This window comes from Cucurbita pepo, chromosome 1 (genome assembly GCF_057944985.1).
Source record: "Cucurbita pepo subsp. pepo isolate OVF chromosome 1, ASM5794498v1, whole genome shotgun sequence".
In the NCBI taxonomy this organism is placed as follows: domain Eukaryota; kingdom Viridiplantae; phylum Streptophyta; class Magnoliopsida; order Cucurbitales; family Cucurbitaceae; genus Cucurbita; species Cucurbita pepo.
Window position 1 is genome coordinate 16,344,127 of NC_141798.1, and position 21,244 is coordinate 16,365,370.

At 35.4% G+C, this 21,244-nt stretch overlaps 1 protein-coding gene across 3 annotated transcripts in view; it reads left to right on the plus strand.

Moving 5' to 3' along the window:
• The window catches only part of SOS1 (sodium proton exchanger, putative (NHX7) (SOS1)), a 50,721-nt gene that overhangs the window by 16,353 nt on the left and 13,124 nt on the right, over positions 1-21,244 (plus strand). For all 3 annotated transcript variants that reach the window (XM_023670015.2, XM_023670029.2, XM_023670022.2), the window contains 9 exons: positions 288-335; positions 431-538; positions 4,956-5,187; positions 9,086-9,388; positions 10,560-10,657; positions 13,327-13,458; positions 13,539-13,757; positions 13,869-14,075; positions 19,853-20,117. In XM_023670015.2, the coding sequence (XP_023525783.2) occupies positions 288-335; positions 431-538; positions 4,956-5,187; positions 9,086-9,388; positions 10,560-10,657; positions 13,327-13,458; positions 13,539-13,757; positions 13,869-14,075; positions 19,853-20,117 (1,612 nt within the window). The remainder of the gene's footprint in view (positions 1-287; positions 336-430; positions 539-4,955; positions 5,188-9,085; positions 9,389-10,559; positions 10,658-13,326; positions 13,459-13,538; positions 13,758-13,868; positions 14,076-19,852; positions 20,118-21,244) is intronic.

Below are 21,244 nucleotides of genomic sequence, written 5' to 3' on the forward strand. Positions count from 1 at the left end.
CTTAGATTTAAGCTTACCCACGTTTTGAGGATAAAATAAGGATAAAGTTCATTCTAACTTAAGATTTTAAGCTTCAGGGATTAGTGATAATTGAACATTCATCTAATGCCCCCTTGGCCAACGGATCTTCTGGTCTTCTGGATGTTTGTTCTACGTACTTGTGTGACAACTCAGAAATCTGGGATGTAAATGGAAGACCTTTCGTTTATGACCATAGTCCTATGCTCGAAGATATTATTAGCAATATTCTTATATACCCTCTAACTTGTAAACTCTTGTTATTTCAGCGATCAAGTGACCAGTCATTGTACATCAGTTCAGAAACTGGAACTCTGGTTAGTAGTTGGAGCTTTTAATGTTTACACCTGACTTTATATTAATATTGGAAGAAAAATTGGGGATTAAAGATAGGCACTTTTCTCCGTCACAGTTTGTTTTTTTCACGGGTGGAATCGTATTCATGACACTTATTGTAAATGGTTCGACCACACAATTCATTTTACATCTTCTACATATGGACAAGCTCTCCGTGGCTAAGGTAAAACTCTGTTTGATCTTTTAAGTGCAACTTTTGAATTTCTCCCCCCCCATTGATGGAGTCCTTTGGTTTATATCTTCCTTCTCTCTGTCTGCTGGTTCTAATTCTATTTTGTAATGATATTTTTGCATTTCAGTTATTTATTGGTAAACATGTAGATTATTGAATCTTTGAAAAAGGAATGCATCATCAAAGTTCTTCATTTCAGTACCCTACACGACAGATGCCTTGCAGGGATGTTTTGACAGCTTTCACTATAGCCATATAGACCGCCACCTAATTCCTCAACCATCCATTTACTTCTTTTATTCATACTTCAGTGCTATAAATCGCTGACACTCGCATAATGGAAAAATGCCGACCCACTTGTACACACTTCTGACACGCTTTTTTGCGTGTCTATCTATTATTATAAAAGCCAGGACACAAACATTTCAAAGACACGCTAATGAATTTATTTTTTATAAAAAAAAGTTGAGTTTTAAAAGTTTAACGGGGCCATTTAAAAAAAAACAAAGCCCAATACCAAGTGAATAACTAAGCCCAATGAGTATTTAGCCCTAAAAAGCAGGTTTTCAACCTTTCTCATCATCTCCAACCTCCATCATCCACCATCCCCTAGGTCTCTACTGCTGTTATCCACGAAAAAACAATTGGATATTGTTAGATGTTGGTGGTTATTTCATCTTTAATCTTTATAATGTTTTTAATGAATTGTATGATGTTTAAAGGTAGAAATTTACATTAAAAGCATTAAATATTCATACTATGTCTAAGTATGCACACACACATTTTTTTTTTTAAACTAATGTGTCTCCAACGTGTGGTGTCCTTTTTTGAAAATTGACTTGTCGCATGTTTGTGCTTGTGTTTCTTAGCTTTAATACCCCTTGCATTTATACTTCAGATTTTTTTTTTTTCACTTGTGGGCTTGGAAATTGGCATGCCTAGTGTCACAAGCACAGCGATTGTGTGATACATACTATCCTCATTGAGTGAGTGAATCAACTCTCACTTGGATTTTCTATCTTGTAGCCTCTACCCTGCTCTTGGAAATGGTTTTAGAAAAGGAGGCTAGAGGAAGTTTTGGAAAGAATTTTTGAGAAAATAGATGTTGTACGCTAGCAAGTAATAAGAGACAATAACAATGTTGATAACATATAACCCAAGTAGGAAGATTTGACAACTAGTTGTAGCCTTCTATAATACATTATAAGGCAAAGTGTATTTGGCAGGTGTAGACATCTCAACTGGTGAGGAGTCATACGCCAACAAAACTACAAGAAAAGTGAATAATATGTTAGAAGGAAAGATGTATAAGGTTTGGAACAAGCATGTGGCTATGTGAAACACGACCTGGATAAACATGACTCTGAGATTCTTCCTCACATAATTGGTCGACATCCCTGTCAACTGACTCTACTCAAACTCATCAATATGTACTGGCTGATTTTAGGTCTTCAGCAGCTCCCAACTTATCTCTGCATCGGAGAAACCCTTCCACTTTACTAGGAAGTCTTGCACATCTCTTCACGACTTGTTGGCTCGTCGTGTCCTCTCGCCTACTCGTCTTGTCCTCTCAACTAAGATCTTTTTTATTTCTTACGTGACAGTATTCTTCACGATGACTGAAGGCCTAAATTTCTCGTTGCGATCGAACAACCTAGTCTAGATGATAGAATTTCAAATTACTTACGTGGATGACAAGGTGAATCTTCATCCAAGAAAGAAGTTAAACTCTATGGTTTTACTTTCCTAAAGTAGGAGTTGTTCTGGCGCCTTTGAAGGTACTTGGTTGCCTATTTGGAATTCCAAGGGACGTTGCTTCTGATCAACCCACTTTTTCATACTTTAGACACCTCTAAATTGGCGCAAGCTACCTCAAGCGTTTGTTTACACTCTTTGTTGAAGTTGTAAGTTTGATGACTTTTTCCTACATAACGATAATCAACAACATGTGGCATGTGCGGCTGTATCTCGCACAAAATCTTGAAGGGGGTTCTTCCCATTGAGGAACTTTTTAAAAATGTGAAGTTGAACTGGGCTACGTCGAGCTCATATACTCTTCAAGTATGTTATTGAGGTGTTTGGTTTAACCATGAGTTTGGATATGGTAAGGGGGAAAAGATATTCAAGTTTGAGCCTAATAGGCTGAATAACTTTGTCTAGAAGGTCCTCGTGAATTAGCAATCTCTGTCACTAACAATGTTTCCTGGAACACCCCATAACTTAACATTCTTAAAGAATAATTGGGCTGTAAGTTGTGCTAAACGCATCTTTGGTGTTGGAATAAACATTGCATATTTTGAGAATTTGTTGACAATGAGGACCACTTCGAACTCTCCAACCTTAGAGAAGTGGGTGATGAAATCGAGGGAGGCACTCTTCCATGACCTTGTAGGCATGGGCAAGAATTCTGGTAACTTTACAAACTTTGCTCTTTCAACTTTGTCATGTTGGCAGATGAGACAGGTCTTGATGAACTACATAACATTGTCATGGGTCATGGAGGCTTGACCAGTGACTCGTTTCAGCAGGGCATTAGTTCTTTGCTAACCCATGTGGCTTTCCCTTAAAGTATCATTACATTCTTTTAACAACAACTTTCTCAAGTTCCCAGCACGTTTGCTTTTAGTGAGTAGAAGATAATCTTCCACTAAAAAATGTCGGGTTTTTCCTTCCTTAGCTAGATGATTTATGGCTTGGGTAGTAGGATCTTTCAACAAGTGTTCCTTAATGGCCTGACGAATTGTTGCATTTGATCTACTGGCCTACAAGTGGACTAACATGCACACGGTCGCATGTTTGCTGTTACAACTAAGAGCATTGGCTGCATGATTAGCCCGATCGGGCTTATTTTTGAACAAGAAATCGAACTCAATGAGATATTCTACCACCTAGTTTGCTTCAATGACAATTTTGGTTGGTTGAAAAGGTGACAGTAGGGCCGTTAATAGTCTTAACCACTTACTTGGCCTTAAAGAGATATTACCTCCATGCCTTTAAACAATGAACTACTACCATCATTTCTTTCTCAAAGGTAACACACCTCTCTGCATTGTTCAAATATTGGCTTTCATATGCAATTAGATGTCCATCCTGAAGAAGGCTGTCACACAAGTATAATCCAACGCATTAGTCTCTACTTCAAAGTGTTTGGTCACATCGACAACCCAAGTGCCAATCTCTCCACCATTGCCTTTATCAACTCTTCAAAGGCAACTTGATACTTCGAAGTCCAATTTACACTATTATTCTTCTTCAACATGTCAGTCATTGGCCCAGTCCTTTTTTAGAATCATCTGACGAATTGCTGATAGTAATTCGCTAATCCAAGGGATGAACATAGTTCTGTGACTGAAGGTGACACCTTCAACTCTCGTATGGTTGGACCTTACCGTCTTTCATACCAATCTTTCCATATTCAATTATATGTTTCAAGAAGCTTGTGGGTTCTTGTATGAATGAACATTTTTGTCTCCACGTATAATTGATTTGCCCTTAATTTCTCAAAGACAAGTTGCAAATGAACTTGGTGTTCTTCCACCCTTGGGTTGTAAACCACAATATTGTCTAGGTACACTACCACAAACTTGTCAAGGTATTCATGAAACACCATATTCATCAAAGTGCAAAAGGTAGTCGAGACATTGGTGAGGCTAAAGGGCATGACAAGAAATTCAAAAGCCACATGTGTTTGGTGACTCACATCGTCTTAGACTCATCTCCCTCCGCAATATTTTGGTAGTACCTTGATCTCAAGTCTAACTTCCAGAAGTACTTTGATCGGTGAAGTTGGTCAAACAAATTAGTTATGATGGGCCAAGGAACTTTTTGCGAATAATAAGCTTGTTCCATGCACGATAGCCATTACATAGGCACACACTACCGTAGTTCTTATTTCGAAAAAAGGATTGGAGATCCATAGAGAGCCTTCCCGGTAATAATTCAATCCCATGATCAATTCTCCTATGTGGGGGTAAGTTCTTTGACAAGCTCTTAAATATAGCATCGTTATATTTCTCTTGGACATGCTGACTATTCAGTGTGACTATTTTTTTCTTATCTTTATCCTCTAGAATGGGGATGCCCATAAATGTTGGTTCTTCGTGAGTGAAACTTTCTTCGACTGGAGATACAATATCATCCTTATTTTGTTTGGTTACCTAATGTTGGCATGGACAGTTGAGGGGTTGGTCCTCGTAATCACCAAACATTTAGTGAGGGGTATCAGTATAACTTTGTGTTTGAGGAGGAATTCCATCTTCAAGACAACGTCAAACCATCTTGACAATTACAAATCAACTTATCCACTTTAGTCCACCAATATCACTGTAGGTCTCTTTGTCTCATAATGAGTAAGGATGCTGAATTGACGACTTATCCACTTATAGTTATTTTTGTCTCAACATTACAGAAACGCATATTGGATTATACAAAATATGAGATGTTGAACAAAGCATTGGATGCCTTTGGAGATCTTGGAGATGATGAGGAACTGGGACCTGCTGACTGGCCTACAGTAAAAAGACATATCACAAGTCTCAGTCATGTGGAGGGGGAACCGCTGCACCCCCACAATGCATTTGAAAGTGATCAAAACGTTGACTCAATGAATTTGAGAGACATTCGTGTGCGACTTTTGAATGGTAATGTATTTCTGTTGGTTTATTTATTTCACTATTTGCAAAATTAAAACACGATGCCATTTTCTTTATTTAACCTAGTTAACATGTTTAAGCTAGAACAAAATCTTGTCACCTTCAATTTAGTGATATCAATTCAGGTTAAAGGTTTCATTTGATGAAAACTGTGGAGTTTAAAACATTTTGAAGTTCAAATTGCTCGGAGGAAGTCGTGTATAGTATTTTGGGAAGTTTTGTAGACACTAACCATTTAGGATTTTGAGTATGTCAATTTTTCTTAATTGGTATAGAAGGTACAAGATTCAATTCAGAGTCATACTTTTGGACTTTTGTTTTGGAATAAGTACACTGTTCATGGATCAAAATAATTACTTCAAAGGATGCGGACTGAACAGCTTATTTAATAAGAAATGGAAGAAGATGGCCAAATTTACCTTAAATATGGAGTTGTTGAACAAAAATTTTGGCTTACAAATAAAAGAATTACAAGATAAGTACAACAATAAATGAAAGATAAATGTATCAAAATAAAATAAGAATCTATATATGATAGAACACGTTAAGTGTCACCATGTATAAGCCAATGATATAAAGATGGGCTTGATTCTCAGCCTTATGTGTGAAGGCTAAGGTTGGAGCCGAATGGGCTAAATTCTAACAGCTGCAGAAGTATTAAAAGTTTACCATGTATAAGCCAATGATATAAACTTGATGGGGCTAAATGACTGAACCCTTACTGTTGAAAGCACATTCTCAGCCCTTTTGTTGGGTTTTAACTTGTAAGTTGTTGGTCCCTTTCTTTGTAAACATTTGCCCATTGGTCTCCTTCTTCTTGTGTACAGAAACATCCTCTTCCGTCTTTTATGGTGCTTGTACTCGACTTGATATTAATGAATACAATATTTTGTGCAAGTTTTCAAGCTTAACAGCTGTAAAAGGGCACAAGTTGATGTTGAAGAAAAAAAACCTTGATTTAAGGAATTTTCGTGTAATCCCATTAAATAAAAGTAGTTAATCTTATCTATATTGTTACATATAACTAGAGATTTATTTAGATTTATCTTATCTTGTTACTGTATCTATGATTTATTTTATCATTTGTGTACTATAAAAGACAAATGTACCTCTTTCAGTGAAACCTTTATAGCCGCTGATCATCCATTGTGATAAGTTTCATTAGGAGCCTTCATAATTGCTGATCTTCTGTGTATTACCGCAAGTCCAATCGAGTATCACAACAACCACAACTTCCTGCTTTCAACAACTTTCAAACCATCACCATTGCTTCCGAACCTTAAGCAACCACTGCAAGTCCAATCACCATTGCTTTCAATTTTTTTGTTTTTACAGTAACGTCTATCACCGCAAGTTCGCGAGCCCCCCACTACTAGTCCTCAAGTCACAAATCGCAAGTCCCCGGCTAGTCCATACATCACAAGTCACAAGTTTGTGAGCCTAGCATTACCGCTATTTCCATATTATAATCCATTCCATCAGCCTACTACTACAATAGTCCCACTACCTCCATATTAATTCATTCCATCATCCCACTACCGCAATAGTCCCACAAGCTTCTATTGGTATCCCACTTGTTTTTCAAATTCAATAACTTTGATATACCGCTATTCCACAAACCCACAATTCCCACTATACCATCACTTTCCAAAATCCAAACCCGTTTAAGGAAGGATTTTTCCGTCATGACTTTGTTTTAGACTCAATTTCTCTAGAAACTAAGACCCACTAGTTCATCATGTCAGAAGAATAAAAAATCTCAGAGGAAGTTCTTATAGCCGAAAAGAAGGGTGACCTTCAACCCATCTGATTATCATACTGACTCAACGGAAAAAGCTTTCTCAAAGGGTCTCAGATCATGCGGACTTACCTTAAAGGAAAGGGAAAACTCCGACACCTCATTGGACTAGGACCAACAAATACAGGTCCTAAATTTACTACATGGGACAAGGAAGACTACATGATAATGTCATGACTTTGGTGTAGGAGATACTCAAACTTATGGGATAGATTATCAAGAAGCAATGCCCTAGTTGCAAAGATGAACATCGTAAAAATATTGTTATCCTATCTGCCAACTTAAATTGGTAGCTCACACAGTATGATGTGAAGAATGTATTTCTTTATGGCGATCTAGATGAATAAATCTACATGGATCCTCCCGTATTTGAGAGCACAAAAAGTAAAGTATGCAAATTCGGAAAGACCTTGTATGGACTAAAACAATCATCAAGGGCATGTTTGGAAGATTCACAAAGGTAATGAAAGACTTTGGGTATAAGCAAAGTCAAGAAGATCACACTTTCTTTATCAAGCACTCAGAAACAAGGGGAGTTACAGTGCTTCTAGTGTACGTAGATGAATGAAGAAGAAAAAAGTGAACTCAAAAGGAGATTGATGAAAGAATTTGAGATCAAGTCACTTGGAAAACTAAAGTACTTTCTAAGTATTGTAGTATACTCAGCTCAGGGCATTTTCATATCAAAACAAAAGTATGTGATGGATTTATTAATGGAAATAGGAAAAAGCATATGTAAACCTGCACCAACGCCAATGGATCCACATCAAAAATTGGGTGAGTCAAAGGAACAACCTGCAGTGGACGAAGAAATGTACCAAAGGCTAGTGGGAAAGCTAAATATATCTAGCTCACACTTGACCAGACATAACATACTTGACAAGTGTAATTAGTCAATTTATGCATTATCGGTAGGAGCCTCACCTTCATGCAGCATATAGAGTGTTATGTTATCTGAAAGGAACTTCAGGAAAAGGAATTTTGTTCAAACATAACAATTCCCTTGCATTGGAAGTTTACACTGATGTTGATTATGCTGGGTCAATAGTAGATAGTAGATTTATTATGAGGTATTGTACCTTTCTTGGAGGTAATTTGGTAACATGGAGGAGTAAGAAGAAAAATTTGGTGGCTAAATCATTGAACTCTTGTGATTGAAGATAATTCTTGATGACTTACAAATTAAGGAAGAAGGTTCGATAAAGTTGTACTGCGACAACAAATCAGCCATCAATACTGGACATAGTCCTATCCAGCATGATAGGACAAAACATAACATATTAAAATTGATCGACATTTTATCAAAGAGAAATTATAGGAGGGAATAGTATGCATTAGTTATGTGCCCTCTCAACTTCAAGTTAGCAGATTTACTAACAAAAGAACTTCATAACTCAACGTTTCGTGACTTGGTATCCAAGCTAGGAATGGATGATGTCTATTCCTCAGCTTGAGGGGGAGTGTTGAAGAAAAAATCTTGATTCAAGGAATATTTATGTAATCCCATTAAATAAGGAAAGTAGTTAATCTTATCTATATTGTTACCCAATAACTAGAGATCTATTTAGATTTATCTTATCTTTTTACTAGAGATCTATTTAGATTTATCTTATCTTTTTACTAGAGATTTATTTAGATTTATCTTATTTTGTTACTTAGTATCCAAGATTTATTTTATCATTTGTGTACTATAAAAGACAAATGTACCTCTCTCAAATAAAATAAGAAAAACAATAAGCTAATTTAGACGTGCAACAATTGATATACTTGACTCAAGGATTTAAATATCAATCGAACTCTTCATTTTCTTGAAATCATTGAAGTAATTTGATTATTTATTTTCTCAATGTTGGTTAAACATAGATGTGTTTATTTCCTTCTATCTTTTTCTAGTTATTGGTTTTCACTTTTTGTTGATAAATTAGTTTTATTGAACTAAACTAATAAATGGGTGACCTATATCAAGTAGAAGTTTAATTATCTATGTGCCATATTTTTTTTTTTTTTTGAATCTTCTGTGCTTTAGATTTAATTCGATGTGAATCTGATGTCAGATCTCAATTAAATAAAACAATCATTTATCATTAGGTGTTCAAGCTGCTTACTGGGGGATGCTTGACGAGGGAAGGATAACACAAACTACTGCAAATATCTTGATGCAATCTGTGGATGAAGCCCTTGATCTGGTTGCAAATGAGCCTTTATGTGATTGGAAAGATTTAAAAGCTAATGTACATTTTCCAAATTATTACAGGTTCCTTCAGACAAGCATTTTCCCTCAGAAGTTGGTTACATACTTCACTGTGGAAAGATTGGAATCTGGATGTTATATTTGTGCTGCATTTCTCCGTGCACACAGAATTGCAAGACAACAGCTTCATGAGTTTATAGGTAACTAGCTAGCTTCCATTGCGATGCTAGGATTCTTTATTTAGGTTTTCCTTTCCCTACTTTCCCTTGGCTATCTTGTATATTAAACTACAGAATATATTTCCTGTGGAGCAGAATACCTTTAAGAATGATATATTTCTTCAATTAGTTGCAAAAGAATTCGATTCGTGAACCTTGTATGTGGCCAGAAGTTCCTTTCCTCATTTTATCAGTAGTTAGCCCATCTATTTAGATATATCTTGCCAGCGGAGGATGAAGGTTTCCAAAATTTGAAGTGAAAATTTCCAAGTTCTACGGTGGAAACTTTTTCGAAGATTGTCTTTGTTTGATGATGACCAGTCCCATGGGCATCTCCTTCTACTTTGTTTTGTGCATTCTCTATTTGCTCAAAAATCTATTTTCCAGTTGGTTATCTTATGTTGCAAAGTTGACATTTCAGTACCCAATGGTTCATCATATGATAGGTTCAGGAAAGAAACATTATTTTCTTATTCTTTACTTTCCTTGGTAATTGTCTAAACTTGATTGTGTAACACTCCACCAAATAATTTTTACTTTTTCAAATTTTAAAATATTTTACATCTTTCTATTGGACAACTAATCAAAATAATCGTGCCCCTAAATATTTTTCCTAGTCAAAACTTACTTTCCTAGGTTTGAATTATTCTGCATCTCATTTTGAGTAGAATGCCAGTCACTTTTGATGAAGTTTTTCATGAATGTAATTCCACAAGTGGAGCTGGGTGAAATTTTCATTCTTCTGCCTGTACCTTATCACCAAAATCACGTTCTTCTATACTGAAGTTGGTTTCTTACTAGGAGCCACTTGATGAGCTCTGAATCTAGATCTTCATTTTAATTTCTTGACATTTGAAATGATCGCTTTTTATGATCATATTATTATTTTACTCCTCTTTGGAGTTGAATTTCCTTGCTTTGCTCCGACTGTTCTTATAGTTTTTTTTCCTCTCTTTTCCAGGCTTCTCTCATGTGTAATTTCTCTACGTTTTGTTCTTTCTCACTCCTTTTTGGAGTTTATATTTTTTCTTCAGCATTGCTGCATTAATCTCTTTTCATTTCTTAAGTTTCGTTTCTCGTTAAAAAAATGATCATGTATTAGTATACATCAAGCAAGCATGATGTACAAACATATATTTTTATGATATTTCAGGTGATAGCGATATTGCTTCTACTGTTATTAATGAAAGTGAGGCTGAAGGTGAAGAAGCACGAAAATTTCTGGAAGATGTTCGTGAGACATTTCCTCAGGTTTGTAAGTTTAGTGATGGATGCTTCATGGGCAAGTTTTGGTCAGTTGTAGTAGGTCGTCATTGTCATAGAGAAATTTCTCTTTATGTTTGTCAGCCAACTTTGATAGACGCTATGCTTTATTATTTATGATTATGTGGGTATTAAATCAGGTTTCAAAAAAGTTCCATCTTCGTATTTGTTGTTAGACTTTTAATTTATTTTACTCAACTCATAGGCTTAGCCAACATTCGTTCTCTCTCATAAGACTTAAAGAGAAAGAAATCAGATACCAGGATAGGTAAAGGATAGACACTTCATTAGATTGCCCGCTGTATGGATATACTCCTAGGGCTTTGAGTTGAGCTTAAGGTGGTGCTGTAGGAGGATATTCTATTTTGATCACTCGGTATTGCCAACTGGACCACTTGAACATTCTCCCGTATGTGTGATTTCAGCTGCCCCACTGTGATGTAACAATCAAACCGCCTTTCATGCTACTTTTGATCCTCTATATCTTGAGTGAACTAAAATAGTTGATTATCATTCTGTACGTCAGAATGTTACTTCCGTTACAAATCTATTTATGGAGCACAAGTCAATTATTTTTGTTTACCAAGTTGGACATGATAATCATATTTTGTTCATGTTGATGGGGAGTGCTGGACATGCATATTATTGTATATATAGTGTTTATAAAAATAATGGTCCATTTCGGCTATCTTTGGTTGGAACACGCGTATCATTTGTTGTTTTATTTTGGAGGGCCATCCTTTCAGAAAAGAAAAAAGAAAAAATTTTTTTTCTAAGGTTTCATATATGTAAGCTTCTTTTTGGCTGTACTGACTAGAAAGGGAGGACTATTTAACAACAAAGGATCTCTTAACTTAACCTTGGAACCTTGGAATTGCACAAATATTCCTTAAATCAAGGTCATTCCTTCAACACTCCTCAAACTGAGGAATAGATAACATCTATTCCCAATTTGGATATTAATTCATGAAACATTGAGTTGTGAAGTCCTTGTGTTAGTATGTCTGCTAGTTGAAGTTGTGAGGACACATAACTAAAGGATACAATCTCATTCTCTAGTTTCTCCTTGATAAAATGTCGATCAATTTCAATATGCTTTGTCCTATTATGCTAGATAGAATTATGTGAAACATTGAGAGGTAATTTGTTGCTATAGTACAACTTTATCGGACCTTCTCCCTTAATCTGTTGGTCGTCAAGGATTATCTTCAACCATAAGAATTCACATAGCCATTTTGTAATAGCTCAAAATTCTAATCCAACAAATGTTCTAGCCACTACATTTTGCTTTTTACTCCTACCAAATTACCTCCAAGAAAAGTATAATACCTTGTAGTAGATCTTATGTCTACTACTGTTCCAGCATAGTTAGTGTCGATGTAAGCTTCCGATTCAAGAAAATTGTTCTGTTTGAATAAAATTCTTTTTTCTGCGGTTCCTTTTAGATAGCATAACACTCTATCTATTGCCTGAAGGTGAGGCTTCCGTGGATCATGCATGAATTGGCTAATTACACTTACTGAGTATGTTATGTCTGACTGAGTGTGAGTTAGATTTGCGGACGGAATAAAATTTGGTCATGATGACAGTAGCTATAAAGGCTCCAAATAAAACTTAATCATGGAGGATGGTTGACAACTATGAATGATTTACCGATTGAGTTAGAGTTTGATTCTAAAAAGAAAATTCTTAATAGAAAAGTTCTAATTCCATGTCGCAAATATAAACTGGAGCAATTTATTTACTTTAGAGAGGTATATGGGCCTTTTGAGTTAAAGTGTTAATATGTGCACAAATGTAGGATTTAGCCAAATATTCCTTAAATTGATCATTCCTTCAACACTTTAACTCAATGTAAGTGTTTCTTGCTCTTTTCTAACTACATATTAAATGAACTTTTAGCTAACGGGAAGTTTTATTTTATTTTATTTGTAATCTGTTAACTTTGGCAGATCTTCCGCCTTTTTCTACAATTTATGAAATTAGTGAAATATTGTTAAATTGTTTCCTATCGGGGGAACTAGAATAAAAATCCATCAGTTATATTGTCTTTTATTGTAATTATAAACCATATTACTTTAGGGCTCTCGTATGTGCATAATTTATGACTCTAATGGACAACAGCTACTTGCTGGTGGGTGTCACCCTTTATGCAAACTCCATTTGGTTTATGCTCTACAAAATCCTTCTTTCTCACTATCGCCTTGAATTAGTAACACTAAGAGCCATCAGTTATCTTCTACAATCTGTCCTCATCATCACCTTGAATTAGTAGCACTAACAGCCACCAGTTATGCTCTACAAATCGTTCTTCTCACAATCGCCTTGGATTAGCAACACTAACAGCCACCAGTTATGAAAACTCTTTTTTTCTTTTTATACAAGTCGCCCTTGGGATTGATGTTATAGTAGTATGAATAGCAGGAATGAACCGATGCTCATTAAACTTTTTCATTTATCTGAATATTCTTTTTCAGTTCCTATCTTCCTTTCTACACAACATCCAGACCTTTCCATTTCATGTTTCTAGGGTTGGTTCGTCTAGGAAGGGGCTTAATAATGTGTTTATTTCTTTCTACCCCTTTTTTGTAGGTTATTCATGATATGTTATGCTCATCAAGTTGCTATAACATGCTTACTTGGAAACTTCTTTTCAGGTTTTGCGTGTTGTTAAAACCAGACAAGTAACATACTCAGTGCTCAACCATTTACTTGAATATGTCCAAAATCTAGAGAAGGTTGGCCTACTAGAAGAGAAAGAGATGTTGCATCTTCATGGTGCTGTCCAGGTTCTCCTGATCTTTCTCTCACTCGTTTGCAATTGCAGCTACTGATCTTTGTTTATAAAGTGCTGCTTCATTTACTGCAGACTGACTTGAAAAGGCTTCTAAGAAATCCACCTCTGGTAAAGGTTCCAAAAATGCGCAACTTAATGAGTGTCCATCCATTTCTTGGGGCACTTCCTCCTTTAGTACGTGAACCACTTGAACTTTCAACAAAAGAAGTTATGAAACTACGTGGTGTGACACTTTACAAGGAAGGTTCAAAGCCTAGTGGTGTTTGGCTTATATCCAACGGAGTGGTCAAGGTAAGAGGATTTTTTTTTTTTTTTTTATCCTGTCATGTTTATTACATTCTGAATTCGGGCACACGAGTTTTACGCACTCTTTTGATTCATTTTGATTCTATTTCCTTCCAGTGGGAAAGTAGGAGCATGAGAAACAGGTTCTCCCTGCACCCCACATTTACTCATGGATGTACTTTGGGCCTATATGAATTGCTTACTGAGAAGCCATGCTTGTGTGACATGATAGCAGATTCTGTTGTTTTCTCTTTTTTTATTGAACACGACAAGTTTCTTTCGGTACTTAGATCAGATCCTTCAATTGAAGACTTCTTGTGGCAGGTATTACTATTAACCACATAACTTTGTTATTTCTAGTACTGATATAAATCCTGACGGCATAAAAAGAGAATGAAAGTTAAGACAGTGAGAAATGAAGACTTGCATTATTCTTCTGAGTTGAAAGATTTGAGACCCCATTGATGTGTTTGAGTCTTTGATTAGTTATTTATAATTTCCAGCTACGTATGTTTGTTACAACCTGCGCTATTTTTCTTAGTTTTATAAGGTTGTCAGGTAAGAAACCTACAACAGGGGTTCCTCCCAAACCAACAAAGAAGCGGAACCACAACCTGCCCTCTCACCAAGATCAATGACTCAACACTTGCTGTCAGTAGAAAATGCAGGGGATAATATTCAGAGAATATTGTGAGATTCATCAAATGGTTGGTACAATCTCGCAGCAAATGGAATTTCTCAGGTCAATTCAAGGACAGCCTACATCTCATGAAAAACAGATCGCTGCATCTAAATCTCCATCAACATAAAAAATTCTCCAAGATTGGCAGAATAGTCCTGAAGAAACCATGAGAAAGTTACTACACAAAGAAAGAACCATCAAGACCTAGATTTTTCAAGGAAGGGAGAAGATGAAAGCGATGGGGAAGAAAGGAAAAAATGGCCACAAAACAGGAGAAACAAATTACTAGAATGAAGATAGATTTACCAACTTTTACTAGGAAAATGGGCATCGAAACCTTTCTTCATTGGGTAAAATGTGTGGAAAGTTTTTTTTTTTTTTTTTTTTCCAATTATACAAACACTCTAGCAAAGAAAAAGGTTCAGCTTGTTGAGCTTAAGCTAAAAGGAGGTTTCTGGGCATGGTGGGAACAATTGGAGATCAATCGACAAAGCTGTGGAAAACAACCTATCAAAACTTGGAAAAGAATGATTGATGAAAGGTCGGTTTCTTCCAGCAAACTATGACTAGATACTTTATAACCTATACCAAAATTTCCGCTAGTGTTCAAAAACAGTGATTTATTATGTGAAAGGCTTTCACTGTCTGGGAGCAAGAACAAATCTGGTTTCAGCACCTAATAGCAAGATTCAAGGGAGGGCTATGTTCTGACATTAAAGAAAAGGTGAAGTTACATCCCATGCTATTTTTAACAGATGCAATATCTGTAGCAACTATAATAGAAGAGATGAACGATGCTCGTTTTAAGAAAGTATGTATCCGAAGGAACTAATGTGATATAACCAGCAACACAACCCGCAAAGGAACAACATCCTGCCTGAAACAATTTCAAAATACCCAAGCTTCCACATCCAAACAAAGGGAAAATTCAAAGCAGGCGGACAATTTTACAAAAAAGACAGCCGATCCCTATAATAGACCAACTTTAGGGAAATACATGTCCTACGCATCAAATTTGTGACTTATCTTCTTGCCTTGTAGGCAAAAAATTTACCTCTAGGATGATTCATTTGGATTGACATGAGAGTCTACCTAGGTCGCATTGCTAGAATCCATGTTGTATATTTGAAAGGGATTAACCTCATTTCTCTTATGTTACAATTCTCTTCTCATCGAGCTCACTTTCTCTCAATCCACAAAGACAAAACAGAGGACTTGTGCCAACAATTCAGCATAGAAAAAAAAAAAAAAAACACGGAGCTGAGATCACTAACTAATAATTAATACTAATTTAATACTAATAAATAGAAAAGAACTGTCTTTTTTGTGTTAGCATCGAGGAAGAGTACACCAACTAGTTGGCTATGTAAAAAGAGTGGGCTAAATGGGCCTCTCCAGATTGAGAATCACGAAGATGTCTAGCGCTATGCCATACTTTCCCCAATTCTGCTACTACCATAGGCTTTGCACAATCAGTTAGATCATATATATATATATATCCTTTCAACACAACATAGGTCATCAAAAGGGTATCAGAGACTCACCAAAGCACGAAAGTCATAATCCTTAACCTCACACTAACCCATCAATTTTGGATCCTGTTTGGAATTTTCCTTAGGAGATATCGAGAAGGAATTGAAATGTAATAATATTGATTCATATAGATACAAAAGAAAGGTTTTCTATTGATTCAAACACTGAACCCGCGGGATAGTGATAGAGAAAGAGGAAAAAAACGAAAATTTCACAAAATACTTTCGATCGAAAAACCAATGTGATTTATTTTGTACCTTTCGCTCAATGAAAAAATGGGTTAGATTTACAGGATCAAACTTTTGAAACTTAAGGAATGATCAAAGACAATAAGAAAAGAAAAAACAAGGAAAAAAATGAGTAAATAACAATGATGTCTAGAAGAGCCTAGATTCCAAATGTATGAAAACGTGACTAACTTGGTCTCGGTCACTCTCCGGAATGGAATAGAAGAAGGGAGAAGATTCTCAAACAAGGAAAATGATCTAATGACTTTGAAAGATTTGAATCAAGATCCATATGATGTGAAAATCTCATTGTTGAGTGATTGTAAGGGTGACTTATTTGTCAAGTTTTCCACTATCACCCCCAAAAAAAACCGAACTCTATCTTATGTAAAGTTTCCAGAGTACGCTTAATCTTGGAATTTGAAATCACTACTTATATACCTGGTATTGGCCTTAATTTACCAGACCCAAAGGAAGAATCTTGCAATTATGGAGGAAAATGAATCATTTGAGGACGGATCGAGCAAAGAATCCAAGGAGGAAACAACATAAATTGAGCAAGGAGACCAACTATCTTGTACTTTACAAAAATTACTTCTTACACCTAAAACAGACTCTTCCACACAACGACATTCATTATCCAAGAATAGATGTACAGTCAATGGGAAAAACTGCAATATTATAATTGATAAAGGAAGCAGTGAAAATATCATGTCAAAAAAGTTAGTGAATGCCTTGAATCTCAAAACTAACCCACACCCCAATCCATATAAAATTAGTTGAATTAAAAAGGGAGGTGAGGTTCAAGTTTCAAAGACATGTATTATTCCTTTTTCTATTGGAAATAGTTACAAAGATCAAGTTGTGCATGACATCTTAGGATGCTGCCATATACTCCTTGGAAGGCCATGGCAACATGATTTACAAGCAGTCCACAAGGGTAGGGAGCATAAATATGAATTCTCATGGATAAGCATGTTAGGTTATAGGGTAGGGAGTATAAATATGAATTCTCATGGATAAGCATGTTAGGATGTTAGGTTATAGAGTCGGTTGCTTATTATAGCTTACTCAATGGTTATGCACTGTAACACTATATATGATAAATGACATATATAGTAAACGGGGTCATATGCACTAAACAACTATATATAATAAATGACTATATGGTAGATAGTTATATATAGTAAATGACTATATCTAGTAAAGCTATATATCGAAAACTGAATCATATATATCCCCCTAGGCAATACTTTGAAAATGTACTCTTTTGCATTCTCTGTATTCTCTATTACTATACATACTTGAAGTCATCAATATAAACCTCTAGCCAATATTCCTCCTTGCATTTTCTTTCTCCTTTTCTTTGTATTCATCTAGATCAAGTTGTGTGAGTTGTTTGCGGTCCTAATAATTGGTATCAAAGCTAAGAGGTATTCACCACGATCTGTGAAGATGGAAAGCTCAAAGATTGAAATTAAGAAGTTTGATGGATCCGATTTTGGTTTTTGGAAGATGCAGATGGAAGATTATTTGTACAAGAAAAATCTTCACGAACCCTTGTCTGGTTAGAAGCCGGATACCATGACCATGTAGCAGTGGAAGCTCAAGGATCGACGGATTCTAGGGTTGATCCAGTTGACGTTGTTAAAAAAAACGTGGCGTTCAACATCATCAAGAAAAAGACAATGACGTATCTGTTAAAGGCATTGTCAAATATGTACTAAAAACCATCTATTATGAACAAGGTGTATTTGACGTGGAGATTGTTCAATCTACAAATGTTTGAAAGTGGATTTGTTGTAGATCATATAAATGAATTCAATATGATTGTAAAGTCAAATGAGTTCGGTGGTAATTAATTTTGAAGATGAAATTAAAGTATTGATTTTGATGTCATCTTTACCCGAGTCTGTCTTTGGATACTGTTGTTGCGATCAGCAGTTCCCGAGATCTAAGAAATTGAAGTTCAATAAAATTCAAGATGTAGTTCTGAGTGAAAGTATTTGCAAACGAGAAATTTGAGATTCATCTGGTAGTACTCTCAGTTTGGACCAAAGGGGAAGAAGTAAATGGAAGGGCCCAAACAAACATGGCCAATCAAAATCAAAGAACGGGAAAAATCTCCAAACAGACCAACATGTTGGAATAATGGAGAAAAAGGACACTTTCGGACAGGTTGTACAAGACCAAAGAGGAAGCAAAATCACAAATCGGAGGATGATAATGATTCTATAAGTTCAATAGAAGACAATAGGGATACTCTAATCCTCAGTGTGGACAGCCGGATTGAATTATGGATTTTGGATTCAGGTGCATCTTTTCATTCGTCTCCAAACAAGGAACTGTTCAAAATTTCAAATCTAAAAATTTTGAGAAGGCGTATCTTGCCGACAACAAAGCTTTAGAGATTGATGGAAAGGGGGATGTATGCATGAAAACTCCCATTGAAAATAAATGGACATTGAAGGATTCAGATATATTCCTGGTCTCAAGAAAAATCTGATTTCTATTAGTCAGTTGGATATCACAAGTTATGCAGCCGAGTTTGGGAAGAGTTCGTGGAAGATTGTGAAGGGTGTTATGATGGTACCATTTCACTTGCAGGTTAGTGGAAGATGATGATATGTGTTTTAGTGGAAGAAGATGATATGTGTTTGGAGAAGATAGATGGTGCAAAAAATCCAGCAGACATGTTGACAAAATGTGTTGATGTTGGAAAATTTTTGTCCAAAACCTTAATTGGTCTGGTGCAGTGAATATATTGATGGTGAGATGAATCGTTTGAGAATAAAATTTTTTGTTGATTGGATCAATTTCCAAGTGGGAGAATTGTTAAAGTTATGTAATTTGGCTTATTTATAGTTTACTCAATGATTATGTATAGTAAAACTATATACGGTAAAAGACATATATATAGTAAATGGCTATATAGGGTAGATAGTTATACATAGTAAACTGAACCATATATATATATATATATCCCAGTAGTTACTTCGAAAATATAATTTTTAAAAGACATATATATAGTAAATGGCTATATATGGTAGATAGTTATACATAGTAAACTGAACCATATATATATATCCCAGTAGTCCGTACTTCGAAAATATAATTTTATGTTTTTTCTGTATTCTCTGTTACTTAACATACTTGAAGTAATCAATATAAACTTTAAGCCAATATTTCTCCTTGCATTTTCTCTCTCCTATTCTTTATATTCATCTAAATCGAGTGTGTGAGTGGTTGGGTAGGGAGAATGGGATGGAGAAAAAGATTTTGATGTTACCTATGCATATTACCATTCCGAACTGCAAGTGTTTGATTGTAAAAGGGGAAAAAAGTAGGGAGAAGTCACCGAACTGCAAGTGTTTGTTATTTTCATTTAGTTTATAATGTTGTTAAAGTTTGTTAGAATTAGCTGTCAGATTTTCGTTCTTAAAATAGGACCAAAGGCTGTATCATTTCGGTCATCACTTTAAATAAATTGTCTCTACAAGAGTTGGTTTACACCATTCATCCATTTGATTACCCTGTTATTTAGATCTAACAGAAGCTTGAAGCCATTATGTCTAAGGGGCATATATGTTTCTCATACTTATTAAGTTATCATGTATCAGTAGAATTGTCAATGCTTATTTTGTCGAGGTTGCTTGCAGGAATGTTCCATTGTTCTTGCCAAACTTTTGCTTCCACAAGTATTTGAGAGAATAGAAATGAGAGATCTGAGAGTTCTTGTTGTTGAAGGGTCAGTAATGACTATGTATATACAAGGAGAAACAATAGAAATTCCACGCCATTCTATTGGCTTTCTATTGGAAGGATTTGTCAAAAGTCCTGGCATCCAGGAGGAACTGATAGCATCACCCGCTGTGTTGTTCTCTTCGCATGGGAACCAGAGCTTCCACATTATGGAAAACTCAGGTAACCAAACTATACTTATATGCGGTTGGAATGACGTGAACTGTATTGCTAAGTTCTTGTTTTGGAAATATAATAATAGAGCTGGTAGAAATAGTTAAATTATAACAATTTTTATGCACTAAGGCTGACGGTGTCTTTTTTTATTTTTTTATTTTTATTTTTATTTTATTTTTTTGAGTTCATCTTGTGCATTTGGGATTCGAACCTCTAACCCTTTAGTTGAGGTATATTCTTCTAATTTATTGTGCTATGCTTAGGTTAACAAATGATGATAAGTGTATTTGAGAACTGTATTCTTCATATAACCATAATGAAATGATATAAACTACTGACAATTCTTATGCTTTACTTTCGATTCTTGTGTCAACTTACAACTTTCACTACTGTTGTTTATACTTCATTCTCAAGAGGAAAGAATGAAGGATGCTTTGAGCTGTTATATTAGTATGGTTATGTTTTCTATAAATGTATTAGTTACCTTGTCTTTTATTGCCTTTTTCCTTTCTCCTGCTTAAGTTAATTAGGTCCATTAGAGTTTTTTTTTTATTATTTTATTTTTTTTATCTTTTTTTGTTAACCTAGGATTCTACGAAGCTTTAGGTTTGGAGTTCAGAACCCTTTTCTTTTTGGGTTTTTTGGCAAAAAATATTTCTCTCATGCTCGTACTTCTTATTTAGGTGAATATACAATCCTTAATCAATCCCCTTGGTTTGATACTCCATCTTAAAATGGAATTGCAGAAAGAATTGTCATCTCCTCGAAACAGCAAGAGCCTTAATGTTTTATATACATGGTTGATGCTGTTTTGACGAGTTGTTTCTTAATAAATCAGATGATCTCCTTAATTCATAAAGGTGAAATACCTTATCGTATTTTTTGTCCTAACAACCTTTGATTTCTCTTACACCCAAAATATTTGGTTGTACTTGGTTCGAGATGTTCGTTCTCAACTCAACAAACTAGATCCAAGGTCCTGAAAAGGTATATTCCTTCGTTAATCTTGTGTTCGAAAAGGGTATCAGTTAAACCTTCATAGCCATCGATCATCCATCATATGAAGTTTTGTTCACAGACTTTATAGGTACTGTCAAGTTTTTTTTATAGCTATTGTTGACAAATTTATTCGT